This window comes from Panicum virgatum, chromosome 1N, assembly GCF_016808335.1.
Source record: "Panicum virgatum strain AP13 chromosome 1N, P.virgatum_v5, whole genome shotgun sequence".
Classification (NCBI taxonomy): Eukaryota; Viridiplantae; Streptophyta; class Magnoliopsida; order Poales; family Poaceae; genus Panicum; species Panicum virgatum.
In genome coordinates this window covers 9,246,917-9,262,666 of record NC_053145.1, presented here as the reverse complement: position 1 = coordinate 9,262,666, position 15,750 = coordinate 9,246,917, and the positions used below count along the sequence as shown (strand labels likewise).

At 41.7% G+C, this 15,750-nt stretch overlaps 1 protein-coding gene across 1 annotated transcript; it reads left to right on the top strand.

Annotated features, from left to right (window-relative positions):
- The first annotated feature begins 7,278 nt into the window (after nucleotides 1–7,278).
- On the top strand, nucleotides 7,279–8,751 carry LOC120653273 (zinc finger MYM-type protein 1-like). Its single transcript, XM_039931046.1, has 2 exons — nucleotides 7,279–7,465; nucleotides 7,640–8,751. The coding sequence occupies exons 1-2, from the start codon at nucleotides 7,279–7,281 to the stop codon at nucleotides 8,749–8,751; spliced, it is 1,299 nt and encodes a 432-aa protein (XP_039786980.1).
- The last annotated feature ends 6,999 nt before the right edge of the window (nucleotides 8,752–15,750 follow it).

Genomic DNA, 15,750 nt, shown 5'->3' with positions numbered 1-15,750 from the left:
TCAAACTAAGAGAGAGATCTAATGGAATTACCGAGACTAGTCAAAAAGGCCATTGGAAAATAATGTTGGAGAGGGGGAAAGATGAAACACACACATTTAGATAGGTGGACATGTGCAAGTGGCAAATGGATGATCCCGAGTCACAAATGAAGTTTTTGTTATCGGATTGCACATGGTTGGAAGATTTGAGTATGAAATAGTTCTTCAAAGTAACTTGGAAAATTAATGAAGCCAAAAAGAGCTAAGGAGCATTTTATTCTTCTCTTTTTTTCTTTCATTTTTCTTTTCTTTTCTCCTCTTTTTTTATTTTTCTATTTCTTTTTTTTCTTTCTTTTTGCTCCTTAGAACTTTTGATAACATATAATACTTACCCAGCCACCCCCCCATGCTTGAACGAATGCTCGTCCTCGAGTATGAATAGTGGGAGAACCAACTAGTTAGGGTAAGTATCTCAAATTCACCTTCTTCTTTGTAGAACCACTTGAATCTCGAGGAGCCTTGTCTCCCAAAACTTTTATTTATATGATGCCCTTGATTCTTTTGATTCTGTCGAAATGATAATCCATACTCAAATTAGGTTATGGTCAAGGAGGTAATCATAAAAAGATATTTTTGGTTTAGGGTGGATATCCAGCGAGGTTTGTAAGAATCCCGAAGTAGAAACTCACAATGCATGGATAAATAGGGTAGCAAAAAGGAGGTTACACAAAAAAAAACGGAATGACCAGCTTCTTAGTCTCGTACCAAAGAAATCAATCTTAATCCAACTCATCAAAATATAAGTTTGCAATCTAAAGGTTTCATCATGAAAGAATATGTTTCTATAGGCTTTGGTAGGTAGAACTTTGCAAAAGATTCACAAATGTAGATAGCATAGGAATTAAATTTTCAAATTAAACAACACAAAGTGTAAGGTCATCGGTAGACTTAAATCAAAGAGCAACATAGAATATGTGGGTTTAGAATTTAGTCATTTAACCTCCACAAATAAAAGAGCCGGTATTTAATCATTTTAATTTCATTTAATTGAGAGCAAATGGTTAAGTCATATACAACATAGTGTAGGTAAAACAAAGCAGCAACTTTCATCATTTTTCCATAAGCATAAGTCATTGCCAAAATGTATCAATGTGGTGAGCACAAAGTGATGGTGATCCTACACTTATTGAAAACAAAAACAAAACTAGGTTGTCCTCCTAGAAGCCATGTGATAGGTTGAGAGATATATACAAAGATTGCATCTATGGTTGAAGGCGTATATGTACAAGCATTTAGAAAAAGAGAGAGAGTTGAGGAAGAATTACCGTCCTTCTCGATGCTCGTAATGAAGTGTAGCGCGACCTCCCCCATACTTAAGCATTGTGCTAAGCATGTAAGAAGAATCATGAGCATCTTGTGGCAACCGTGATTGTCTTACTCCGTGATTGTCTTCCTTGTCCACAAAATCCTCCCCCATGCTTAGCATGATGCTAGGCGTGGAAAGAGAAGATGGATCATCTTGCAATTCTTGAAGTCCTTCCCTCATGTGTATGAATAACATTTTCAATGTGTCTTCACCTTTGTTGCCTCAATTTCCTTCAACTTCTTCTTGTACTAAGTCATGGTCCCAATCTTTGCTTCTCAGCGTCGTCGCCTCCTTCAATTCCTCATTGTCCCATTGCTGCCTCATCTTCACGAATTTTTCTTTCAATTTCCAGAACAGAACCTGTACTGAAATATTGCTCCATTGCGAAGTGCACGAATTTTCCTTTCCAATGAGTCCTTATTCGCCCAAAATTAATTCCGAACAAGAGAGTTATATCTATTTTATCCCAGCGCTGCAATCTGCCCTGACGAATTTCAGAACGCGCAACGTTCAATTTTCTTGTCATATCTCTTTGTATGGGTCTTCAAATTCATTGATCTTGGATGTGTTGGAACGGGAATTTGATGGAGCTTCTGAATATAAACTTTTTGCTTCTTGTACAGCTCTGAATATGTTCTCAAATTGATGAAAACAGCTGCTTGCTTTGGAACTTTGGAGATGTTGACGAATTTGGTTTTTTTCTTTGATCACGAATTCATGGGAACGCTTTGTCATGCCTGCAAAACAATTCAAGTGCACAATCTACCCCCAAGGTGACAGTCGGGAGTAGAGACAATTGCCAACAAACCTACCATTCCCTAGATCTCAAATTGTGGCATAGCTAGCTTAGCGGAAAAAAAATAAAAAATAAAAATAAAAATAAAAACCTAGTGAGTGTACGTGTGTGCTAGTGTAAATGCAAATGAGAGGAAGGTATGTAAACAAAGACAATGTTTACACCTAGTTCTAAACACCATGTTTACAACTAGGTTGCCGAACTTCTCCATAGCCAAAAAGAATTATTTAACCAAGGTCAAAACACCATGTCTATCCCACGATCAATAGGCCTTCATAGCGCAAGAAAAAAAATAAAGCGCATTGCAAAGCTTATAAACCAACCAAATGCAACATGAGAATAAAATGGATTGTTATCTTGGTCAAAAGAGCTTAAAGATGGAAGTCCGCAAACAGGTTTAAACACCACGTTTACACAAGATTGCAAAAGGTAAATGCTGTCATGACAAGTATTACATGGATAGGAAAGCATACATCAATAAGATTGAGACCAAACTAGCAAAATGAGGGCATGAACAATGGAATGGATGCAAAGTGCAAATGCAAAGTTAGCAAAAACAAGTGTTAGCACAGTTGAAAGGACCTTTCGATGTTGTTCCGCAACTAGTTTATTCAAAAACAATTGCTAAGAGTGACAAAAAGCCTTCGCGACACTTCATAAGAAGTGAGGCTTTTGTCAATGAAAAGGTTATTTATCGAGAAAGGATCAAGCAACTGAGCTAACAAGGTTTTAGAAGTAGGTTTATGGGTTTCCTATATTTTTAGCTTAAAACAAAAAATTTGAAGAGAGAGTGTTGGGTATAGAAATTCTATCTAAGGTGGTTTTAAAAAAACTAGAGAGAAACAAAAGTTAGATTTTTTTTGAATGAAAAACATACCCTATGATTTTGGGATTGCTCTATGAGTGGTTTTCCTAAGGGTTTTAGAATCTCAAAAGCGAGGCTAGTCAATGTTCTTAGAAAAGGTTTTTTTTAATGCAACATGCAATGCAATGCAAGGGTGAGACGAACAACATGGTATGCAATGCAACATGGGGTGAGTGAACAAAATGATATGACATGATGAGGTGGTCTAAAACAAAACAAAAAGTTAGCCTAAGTTAACTAGCCACAAGTTTAGAATCAAAGGATGGTGCAATGCTTCATAAATCTCTCTAAAAAGACACAAAGAAAAATACTCAAAACGCTAATAGGCACACAAAAAGGTCTACAAGTTTCCCAAGATCAAATAACAAAGTGCTCCCTCAATAACATTTAGAATGAACAACATGAAGTTGTGGTTTTTGTTAGAGCAAAGGTACAATGTTACTTGATATTCCGATTAAAGAGTGCAATGTAGACGGTCATATTAATATATATAAATAAAATGAACGGGTTGCCTCCCGCAAAGCGCTTCATTTAAAGTCATAGAGCTTGACTTTCTCACATACCTTCTCATTGATGTGAAGCCATGGTCCTTCGTGCGAGAATCCGAAGTTTCCATGCAGCTTGATGTCGCCTCTTGTAATCCATCGTGGTTTGCTTGCAACATCTTCATTTGTCGAAAGTCGACCGCTTGTGTCTTCATTTGCCAATGTCATTGGGGTTCTTCCTCTGCTCCAAGCCTCTGAATTTTATCATGTACGCTTGATAAAAGCATCGCCCAAGCTCCCCTTCATTGTTGTCATCGTCATCTTCTCTATCTTGTTCTCATCGCGTTGCTCCTGCCTCTTCTTTGTGGAATCTCTCCTATATACTCAACAGAACATATACCAGAATATAGATCTATTGAAATGTTTATGAAATTATCTTTCCAACGAGTGGTCATTCATCTTAAACCGAATCCAAACGAGAGAGTTATGCCCGTTTCACTTTTGGCGCTGCGTGCTGTCCAGAAATTTTCAGAGTGCACAACCTTCAATGTTTTGGCCATACCCGCTTGTAGGAATCTCTGATTGACTTGGTTCTTAATTTGTTGGAACGGGAACTTCGTGGAGCTTTTTAATATCCAAAAATATGCTGCTCTTTCCTTCTGAGGTCGGGCTGTACATTGATGAGAACAATATCTTCTTGTGAATTCGCCCGAAGATGTCAATGATCTCGATCATGTGGTCTTTGGAACGTAGTGTCGTGCGTCCTTGGCTTCAAGGTCATCACCATTGATTCACAGCGAGTATCATGGCTCCAATGGTCTGTCTCCATGGTTCTTGCTTTGCCTAAGGTGTCGGGATCGAAGATGCTCCTGTGCTTCGTGTTGATGATCCGAACGGTTTCCTTCCTTGATAGCATCACTCGATTAGAAGTATATCGAGCATCCCACTGGAGAAGATAGGTGGTGTCGTGGTTCTTCTAATATTGTTGCCTCCAGCATTGGTCAACTTCAAATCATCATCTTTTGTGTACTCAGCCTTCCAATCATCCTTTGACATCATCATCACTTTCTTCGTCGGTTGCTACTGCCTCCGTCCTCGTTGAATTCCCCTTCATCCAGTGCAGAACATGTACCAAACTTCTCCTCCATTGCAAGGTGCATCAAATTATCTTTCCATCAAGTGGATATTCACCCCAATTAGACTCCGGATAAAGAAGTTATGCTCGTTTTATTACGGCGCTGCAATCTGTCCAGAGGGATTTCAGAACGCGCAGCGTTGAAAGATTTTACCATAACTCTTCACACTGATCTCCAAAGTTGATGGTTCTTGATCCGTTGGAAAGAAGACTTGATGGAGCTTCAAAATAATCTATTATTTTCTCATGGTACTTCTCTGATCTTGGACGAAAAACTCATCACAACAGTAACACTTCATAGATGATGATGATCGCACGATTTTCTTCGCGGGCATGCTTCATACCTATTGCTTGAACAAACAATTCTTCCCAAAAACATCAGTCTTTAAAATCATTTGACACAGTTGCATACCTTATTTATCATCTTTTGCTTTGGGGAGTGGGGACTCGATAGCGGATGCTGGGCCACTAACAAAAGTTAGCACCTACCACTAAAGAGCGAATCTTGATGTTGTTGCCGTCATGTCGATGTGGACGTTGTCGATGTTCCATGTCGAGGCTCCTCGATCATCTTGTTGCCGATTGTTGAAATTTGTTGAAGTGGATTATGGACTTCTCGAAGTCCAAGTTTGGTGTCTAACTTTTTCCACCTGCTTTCATGGACACAAACAAGAAAACAAGGGTATATGCAATAATAAAAATTAGGGTTAGTCCAAAAAACTACATAGATCGCCCTAGGGTTCGAGTTGCCGATCCCCGGCAATTGCGCTAGAAAAGCTTGTTGACGCTCCATAGAGCCCTCAATTACGTACCGCAAGCGCACGGATCGTGTGTAGCTTTTCCCTTAGAGTATTCCATCCAAGGTTTATCAATCCACGGATCGGCAATGAACGACCTAGGGTTTTCCATCTAATCTAACGGATCTATCCTAACATGAAGCATGAATTACATATAAAGAGTAAACCTATATAAGATGTGAGTGATGTGTATAGGTTGATCTCATCCATGAACAAAGACACAACCAGAGCATAACCAAAGGGGTGACTAAGCCTATTATCTTCTAGTTGCAACTCCGGCCAAAGCGATAACCTAATCTAAGTCGTACCATGATAAAGAGTCATCTTACTCAACATTACACGTTCATCCGGCCTTTTCCCTCCCGCATGCTGTCACCACACGAGGATAATACGACCAGCTTCTCATGCACCACAATCAGTGGCGAAGCCACGTATTGGCCTGTGGATGCGGATGCACCTCCCCAAATCCAAAAACAAGTTATTACCATCAGATTTTGACCCTGTATGCACCCGCCCTTGGGCCAATATGCTGCACCCCCCACAGCCCAACTCAAGCAGCAAGCCCAGTTAACTTGAGCCCATCACAGGAAGCCAGCAAGATGAAAAGTGCAGCGCGTATATGCGTTTTCCCTCGAGGCTCGCATCCGTCAAGGCGGCGGCCGACGGTCTCTCTTCCCATCCCATCCATGCCTGTGCACTGTGCCTCTGCTTTCTGCGAGACGGCGAGACGGCGAGTCGGCGACTCCTGTGCCTCAGCCAGCGGAGCTGTGGAGCACCTCTGCAATCCGGCCGGCGGCGGCTAGCGGCATGCCTGCATCTCATACGAGAGCTGCTTGAAGTTGTAGAGGTACATAAAGCTGCTATCTATTTATTTCTTGTAGATATTTGCCTCTTTCTTTCTCAAGTTATTTAATCTCTATTTATTTCTTGTAGATATTTGCCTCTTTCTTTCTCAAGTTATTTACTGGACAGTGTATATACAGATTAATCGATGGAAAGATTTTTCAAAAGAAAAGTGCCAGAGCCAGATAGTGCCAGCATTGCTAGCAATCTGTGTTTGGATGATATCAACTGGGAAGAGGAGATTAAATATGATCCAGGTTTGCGGAAACAAATTGATGACTACCATCCTAATCTCAGAGAAATGGTGAGAAGAAAGTAATTGGAAAAAGGGCCTTGTCAACCTCGCACATGTAGTTTTCCGGTAACAAATATTGGAGGAGGGCCAAGAAGGTTTATTCCAGATTGGTTCAATGAGTTTGGAAGTTGGCTTGAATACAGTGAATCTACAGGTAGAGCGTATTGTTTTTTTAGTTTCCTATTCAGAGGAAAGAAGGATGGTGGATATGAAACTTTTGTGAAAAATGGTTGGAATGGTTTTCACAGAAAACAAAGGCTCAGAGAACATGTGGGTGATGTTGGTGGCTCGCACTATCTAGCAATGAAGAAGTGTGATGATTTGTTGCAAACAAGACAACACATTAATGTGGCTTTCCGTGGTGTAAATGAAAGTGCTAAGAGGGACTATATGATTCGACTGAATGGGTCTATTGATGTCGCTAGAATGTTAGCAAAGCAAGGCTTGCCTTTCCGAGGCCATGATGAGTCAAAGGATTCTCTAAATAGAGGGAATTTCAGGGAATTTCGTGATTTTGTAGCGGAGCAAAATCCATTCTTAAAAAAGGCAACAGGTAAAGGAAAATAAGAAAATAGGCTTTTGGTTTCTCCTGAAATACAAAGGGACATTGTGCATTGTTTTGCAAAGGAAGTGTTACATGCTATTCTAGAAGAAATTGGGAATGATGTTTTTTGCTTGCTAGTTGATGAGTCAAGAGATGTTTCTTGGAAAGAACAAATGGCTGTGGTCTTGAGATATGTAGATAAATGTGGAATTGTGAAAGAAAGATTTGTTGGACTTGTTCATGTAAGTGAAACAACTTCAGCCCATCTCAAGTCTTCCATTGATGCACTATTTGCTGAGCTTAACTTAAGTTTGAAGCAAGTTAGAGGCCAAGGATATGATGGTGCTAGCAATATGAGAGGTGAGTTTAATGGCTTGCAATCATTGATCATGAGAGAAAATAGTTCAGCTTATTATGTTCATTGTTTTGCTCACCAACTCCAGTTAGTCCTTGTGGCTATTGCGAGAAAGCATAAAGGGGTTAGTGATTTTTTTACCAAGGTTTCCATACTATTAAATGTTGTTGGTGGATCAGCTAAGAGAAGGGAAATGATTAGAGATATTAACCTTAAAGAAATGAGTAAGGCACTTGGGTGTGGGCAACTTCAAACTGGTATAGGGTTAAATCAAGAGCAAAGTGTTCAAAGACCTGGAGATACTCGTTGGAGTTCTCATTATAAATCTCTGAAGAGTATAGTTGACATGTTTTCTACAATAATGAAGGTACTAGAAATTATGGAAAAGGATAAGGACTGGAAAATTATAGACCAAGCATCAAATCTTCGGGAGTCTTTCCAGTCTTTTGACTCCATTTTCTATTTGCATCTCATGTTGACTATATTAGGAATCACAAATACCTTGTGCTTAGCACTGCAGCGCAAGAATCAAGATATAGTGAATGCTATTAACTGTGTGAGAGCCACTAGATGCCAATTAGATGAGCTTAGAAGAGAAAAGTGGGAAAAACTAATAGATGATGTGTATGAATTTTGTGAGAAGAATGATATTGCCAAATTGAAAATGGAAGATGAATATATTGATCCACAGAAGAGGAGGCACAAATCTGGAATCACAAACAAGCATTACTATCAAGTAGATTGTTTCAATGATATTATTGATTGGGTACTCCAAGAGCTTGACAGCTGCTTCAACGAGACAAGCTCTCAATTGCTTGTATGCTCGGCCTCTTTTAGTCCAAGAGACTTGTTTTGTGATTTTAATGTGGACAAGTTGTTGAGCCTAGCAAAGCTTTATCCACATGATTTTGATTCTGGAAATCTGAGGGACCTTAGCAATGAACTTGGCCTCTACATATTTGATGTGAGAAATGATGATAGATTCTCCAACATACAAACTATTGCCGAGCTTTCTCAGAAAATGGTGGAGACTAGAAAACATGATCGTTACCCACTAGTTTATCGACTTCTGAAGCTTGTACTAGTACTGCCAGTTGCTACTGCTATAGTTGAGAGGATTTTCTCTGGCATGAAGATTGTGAAAACAAATTTGCGCAACCGCATCGGTGATCAATTTATGAGCGATTGTCTTATTTGCTATGTGGAGAAAGAAGAAATGATGAAAGTCACGAATGAGTCCGTGATTCGTCGCTTCATGAAAATGCAAGAATGCAGATTTGATGATAATTAAAGGTGGCATATAATGTATTTTGCCTATTTTACTAGTTTTGACCATGCTAATAGTATTTATATTGCCATTTTCTTTTGTTACTCTTTTATAGTAACACCCCACTTTGCTTCGCTCTAGCTTCGCCATTGACCACAATGATGAATCCGCAAGACAAAGACTAATCACCACGATTAGATCTATTCCTACTAAGAACATATGCTAGCTATCATATGAATGAGAAAGCATGCATCAAAGTGGATCAGAGTAGAGACAAGATTAGATTAATATCACCATTTAGTGTACATATGCCTTGATGGCATGGCTCCGGAACTCCGCCTTGGCACAACCACGCAGGGAGGCCATGGCGGCTAGGGGCGGCCTAAGCCATCTCCTAGGCAACGTCGAGGACTTCCGGCGGCCGTCGTCTCCCTCCGGTCTTTGCCCTAGGTTTTCGTCGAGTTCTGGGTGGATGGATGCCTCGAGTTGAATAAGGTGGGAGCTATTTATAAGCCGAGGAAGCCACCGGTCGAAGGGAAGGCCGAACCGCCTCAGAAAAGGTCTGGGTCGGCCGGCCCCATGGGCCTAGGCCGGCCGGTCTACCCCTTTTCGGGCTCGCCTCGGTCTCATCTTTGGCGTGTAGACTCCTCGCATCTTCTAGAGTTTCTGTCCTTCACGATTGCACCCCTTTGGACGTTGTTATCTTGGAGATATCTTCGAGGAAAGGATAGGATAGGGAATCCTTCCTTAAATCTTCATTTGCTTTGCTTAATCCTGAAGTATCTTGATCTCATCTTCGTGGGCTCGGTCCTTTGGGCTCTCTTGGAGGATGGATGTGCGTGAATGGGCTTCGAATCAACATGGGCTTTGGTCCTCCCTTTGGGCTTTGGCCTTCGTCTTTCTCCGTGTTAGCGCTCGATCACGGGCCTCATCATTTCATGCTCCAAAATAGGCCAAAAACCTGCAAAAACGAAGTTCCTCCAAAATATATGTGCAAGTGTGAAAATGACCAATAATTAGGCCAGGGTTAGGACGGTTAGTGATTTTGATATTAAATTCATGCCATTATCAAGGATAAACAAGGGATAAAAGGGGTACTTAAGGAGCGCCAACAGGAGCCGTTACCCAACTTTTCTGCGTAGCGTCGGATAGACCGATGGCATGGCACCGGTTCATCCGGTCAGTCGAGGTAGCCGTTGAGTTTTATGACACATGACGTAGGACGCACCGGATAGACCGATGGGGTGGCGTCGGTTCATCCGGTGCTGAAGAAATCTTCTGCTGAGCGCTGACGTCATTGCTCCGACGCATTACTCCGGTGCCTGTCGGATCATCCGGTGCTGAAGACTTCGCTTCAGCGCGCTTGACATGCTCTCTGGTACATCCTCCGGTTTTTTCTCCGATGCTTCATTTTTACCCCATCGGATCATTCGATGCCACTTGACTTTTCTCCCTCCAGTGCAGCAAATTGCACCGATGCTAAGGCATCGATTTATCCGATGGCAACCAGATACTCCGGTGCCCTGCTTCGGATCATCCGGTGCAATTGGTTTCTGCAGAACTCGTTCATTTCAATCTTTCTTTGAGTTCTTTCTTCGTGTTTTGCTTTGCTTGGCCTTTTTACTTCATCCCTGGGATCTATTAATGTTCACTAGACAAACTCATTATTTCCATTGATTGTGTTGTTACTCAATCACTAAAATCACAAAACAATGACCATTAGGGTTTATTTTCCTTACAACTTTCCATTGTATAGAGATGAGGCAACCATAATTTTTGGTAAGACATCCTAAAATCTCTCCTTTTATTTCTTTATTGTTGTGAGCTGATTAACCCTCTTTTGTTTATCTTCTTTTTGTGTTGTGCGCTGGTTGATGTGTGCCAAACCTTCCATTTGTGTTGTGCGCTGGTTGATCGAGGGTTTTTGTGCTCCGTCAGGTGCGCCCCTCCCACACTCGACCGAGATTGGCTCGCGGGCAGCCATCACACTATCGCCGAGCCGCCTTCACGAGCGCCCACTGCAACATGCTGTCGTCGCGATGGCCGACTACCCCGGGCAAATGCCGAACTTAATCTTTGATCTTGGATTCATTAAATCAGCGGTGAGGATGCCACCCCTCCCCCCGTTGCACCTTGGCCATGGTGCATGTTTTCTCCATGGCGTCCAGGGATTTGTCTAGCGATGTTTGTTTTTTGTTTTGCTAACTGCCGTCGAGATCGCTGACCTCCATCTTTGTTCTTTGTTTCATTAAATCAGGGCACTTTCATTCAATCAAGGCACTGTCAGGATCCACCTGTGTTTCCCATCAAATCCTGACCCCCAAGTTGCATGTTGTATCAAGGTATTTATTTTCTCCATGGCGTTGGACATCAAGCAACATCGATCGTCTTGGGACTTTATTTAACAATGTTTGTTTTTTAATTTGCTTGCATGTGTCAGGCGATGAATTCTTAGAGCACATATCGGCAAGTCTTTTAGCACCAATCCCTAGGGTATAATTTTTTTGGTGAAATTAGATGTGTAATTATATGTGCCCAAGCTGTTATCCATCATTCGTGGAGAAGTTCACTGCAGATGTGATACCTATGAACTTAAGGGTGGTGGTGAATCGGAATGCCGTGACCAGCCGGGGTCCAGAAACAACAATTGAGTTTGCTCTCGTTTTGGTGGAGCGTCTATATGGCAAAGAGAAGATGGAGGAGGTTGATGGGCCTTTGGTAAGCTGGAAGTCATAAAACTACTTTGTTTCTCTTTGTCGTGTTATTCCATCACGCAAAAAAATAATATTTTTTAGTAGTAGTTCGATGCAATCTAATTATTTTTAAACTATTTGACTTTAAACACATGACTGTGGCACATACATATCCACTAGTTTTAGAAAAAAATGACATAAGGGGAGAGACACCCTGAATGCATTCCTTAAGGTTGCAAACCTATTAGTATCTGGTCCGTTTACACAATTTTTGAATGTTCACACATTTTTGTGATCTGCATGACTGCATCATGAACTCCAGTGGTGCTGCGCTGCACCATGCCAAACTCATGAGTCACACATACGTTCAGTATGCCTCCCTGGACAAAAATAGTTGGTAAAACGAAAAATGGAAGCTAAAAACAAAAGAAGACAGGGTACATGAACTAAATTTTGATGAACCAACCGGTGAATGGATGATGCAAGCTAGGGCCAACCCTTGATGCAACATATATAAATACGGTGAGGATGGAGCGAGAAAACACTGGAGTGCTCTCTAGCCATTTCTTCTCCATATATGGTAAAGTTCCATGGTGCTTGCTGTGAGGGATTGGAGCGAAACAAATTAGATTGTTGTTTGTGTGGTAATAGCGAGAATGGGACAAAATGACTTAGGGCAATCTCAATGGGAGTGCTATGGTGGTGTGATGAGCATTAAATTTGAATAAAGATGAGGGGTATTTTTTTTTCTATAAATTAGCACGGTATTCTAAACCATCAGAGTTGGATGTAAAAATGTCACAATATCATAACAAAATTAAGCTATTCTACATCTTCATGACACCTACTTCTCGCATGTACATTATATCCCATTTTTTAGAAAAAAACATGTTATGCGCCATCCTCTGTTCCGCTCGTGTACTAATGTCAGATGTGTGCATTTTGGTTAATAATAAAGTGGCCCTGATACGGACGGCCTGATTCCACAATCAAATACCGTTATGTCCTGGACTCCTGGTATTTACTACCACACGAAATTAGACCAACTCCTTGTTTAATTGCAGTAGTTCAAAATTCCAAATTTTTTTTCCGGCACCTGCATGAAAAATTAAATCTAGACGAAATAAAAAACGCATTGCACAGTTTGCCTGTAAATCGCGAGACGAATCTAATTAGGCCGTAATTAGACACTAAATTGATACAGTAATGCTACAGTAACAACCTCTAATGATGGATTTATTAGGCTCATTAGATTCGTCTCGCGATTTACAGACGAATTTTGTAATTTATTTTGTGATTAGTCTATGTTTAGTACTTCAAATGTAGAAAGATGCCTTTTTAAAAATTTTACACAGCACAACTAAACAAAGCCTAATATATATACACCTGGCAAGATGTCAGCCCTGCACTGACCTGCCACTGATGAAGCTGCGGCTCTAGCTCACAGCCGTGATGGTGGACCACGGTTGTGGCGGCTCTGTTGCTGTTCCTCAACAGCGTCTTTGAGCTCAACGATGCGATCAGGTTGTGGCCAAAAGGCTGTGACGGTTTTAGCTCCGCTTATCACTCAAACAACAAGAATGAAAGATTTTTTTTTGTTTAACTCCGACAAGGCAACATCTCGTTATTACCCTGGGCAAACTGAAAAGCTTTTAACTCCAAAAGGCAGGCAGATGAAAAATAATTTGGAGATAAATCTCACAGCAGGGTTTACCGTCTATTTATAAAAGGCAATTTATACATTTTTCACATGTTGGAATTGATCTTAGATTCAGTCAAAAAGAATCTAATCCTAAAAGTACTAACGGCCCATAAAAATTGGACCATTTGGACCAAACTTAGCACATGATCAGTGGTCCCGTCCAAGAACTAAGTGGGCCAAGTCCCGAATAAATATAGGCACTCACTCCTTCACTGGGTGAGTAGTAGAGAGAATTCCTACCCTAATCCTCTTCTGATCAGATCAGAGCAGCTTGCGAGTGGCACTGAAGGCCGCAGCCCGTCTCCGCTCTGCCTAAGTGCGCCTGCATCAAGCGGCGACCAGAGACCCCCCACAGCAGCGCGCAAGAAACGTCGCAGCGCCGGCAAACCGCGGAGGCGACCCGCCTCCATGGCCACCGTTGAAGGCGCCGGAAACGGGGCGTCGCCGCGGTTTCCCAACGGCCACGCATGGTGCGCATCAGGGCCCACGGATGACCTTCAGATCGTCCGTTCGAGGCCGTGCGGCTGCCATGAGGCCCCACTGTGGCAGCCCCGCCCGACATAAACCGGCTTAAGTGCGCTAACCATCATCAAAACGACAATCAGGGTTAACACGCACTTAAAACGGAGCAATCCGGCAGTGCTGTCGGGTAAAATCCCGATAAAACCACTTAAACCTGGATCGAACAAAGCAGCATAACTCACACGAAGGCGAGTCCAGAGAAAACAACACCTCACAATATATTACAACACATAGAGTTTAACATGACTTCAGGATTACAAACCAAGTTCCAAATTTAACGAAGTACTTTTCAAAGCCAACACATAAGAAGTTCAACAGAGTCCTTTATTTTAACGGAAAGTACACACGAGAACTAACGACGAAAGGGGTGTCACGATGAAGCCCGATTCATGACATCACTCGCTCTTGTCATCGTTGGCTGGGGACGGATCCCACTCCACGGACCAACCAGGCGGAAGGGTGCAAGGCCAGGTCAAGCTGGCAATCATGTCCTCAAAAGTATTTCCTGAAACAAAATGAGCCACAAGCAAGGCTGAGTATTCTAATACTCAGCAAGGCTTACCCGACTGAGGGTATACTTAGCCCTTTAACTAGACATGCAAGGCTTTTGGCTTGAGGGGTTTGTTTTGCCGAAAAGCAGTACAGAGTAGATCCTTAATCTTAGGTTTTAGCTTTCTGGTTCTAGTTCAATTAACCAATCTAGGTGAGCATCTATCCAATAGCATACATGGTGGGAACAATTGTTTTTCATCAATCAACCATATTCATCATCATCATCTTTCACTTCTTACTCTATGTAGCAGAAGGGTTAAGCAGTCCCAAACCGTGAGAAGCGGACGATTCGAATCGAATTTGTTAACCTGGCCAGGCAGACCTAAACACACGTCACGTGGATACTCACAGAGTCACACGTGCAACATTTCCCTTCAATTCCCGCTTCACGGAACAGGCCCACCGCCCTCAAGTACAGCAGTACGACGACTCTGTACTCGCCATTAGCTAGATGTGAACGAGTTCAAGACGGTGGGAAGGTATGTTCCGGCTGCGGTTCAATCCAGTACTTAAGCTTACCGATTACCATATTCTCGGCATGTGATTAGTACGTTCAAACGCTTAACCACCACTACCACACACTGCGGCCTTATCACTTTTCACTAGACAGACGGGGCATCCCGAGTATCACGACCCCGCCCGTAGACCTTATAGCTGTAGCAAGTAATAAACAACCAACTCCTATAATTTCTCGCGAGTGACAGGAAATCACTCGACTTCTACCGAACCATTAGCATAGCTGACTAGCGACCCATACATACTAGTGTTCAAACATAGTTACCTAGGATCATGCAACTAAGGTTCCAGTCAACTCCTGTAACTTAAATGCACACGTAAATAGGAACAATAATAAGTTGCATAATTTAAAATAGAAGGACGTGCTCCGGGGCTTGCCTTCCTGGGCGTAGCTGGATCTGGGCTCTTCCGAAATCGGGTTCGGGTCTTGCGCAGCTTCCGTTAGATTAACTTGAGCTTCGCGCTGCTCACTCTCGGACTCGGGCACCAGCTCGTAAGTTCCGTCAGCGAGAGTAGTAGTATCTATATGAGATGCAATGCACATGAGTAAGTCGTTGTGATGGTAGGAATTTATGAATTATTTCACAATAACGGTGTAACGCAAACAAAACCCGAAGTTAAAGAGTGAAACACTTTCATTCATATTTTTCTGGGCAATCGTTTATAGAGTAGTAACTCAACATATCTAACTACTCAAAACATCAAGATCAACAGCACAAGAAAACTATATTAACTTCCTAAACAAGTGGGAGTAGTTTCCTATAGCAATTAAATCATGGTTGGTTAATAAATCAACAAATCAGCACACATACAGTATTAAATTCAACAAAAATTACATCAAACAGAATGTAAACAGAACTAGCTATCCTGCAAAATTCATCCCAAAACTTGTAGCCAAAAACCCAGAACAATTCATGTACTCAGACAACTATTAGAACAAGATTGAATTCTACAGGTTAGACCAAAGTATAAAACAATCTCAAACTTTAACAGTAGGTCTAAAAAGGGATGAAGTAGCTACTGTGAATTTTTCAGGTT

Coding starts and splice junctions, on each gene's coding strand:
- LOC120653273 (XM_039931046.1), top strand. CDS start 7,279: ATGGCTGTGGTCTTGAGATATGTAGATAAATGTGGAATTGTGAAAGAA. Junction 7,466..7,639: donor TGGTGCTAGCAATATGAGAG/GTGAGTTTAATG, acceptor TTGGTGGATCAG/CTAAGAGAAGGGAAATGATT.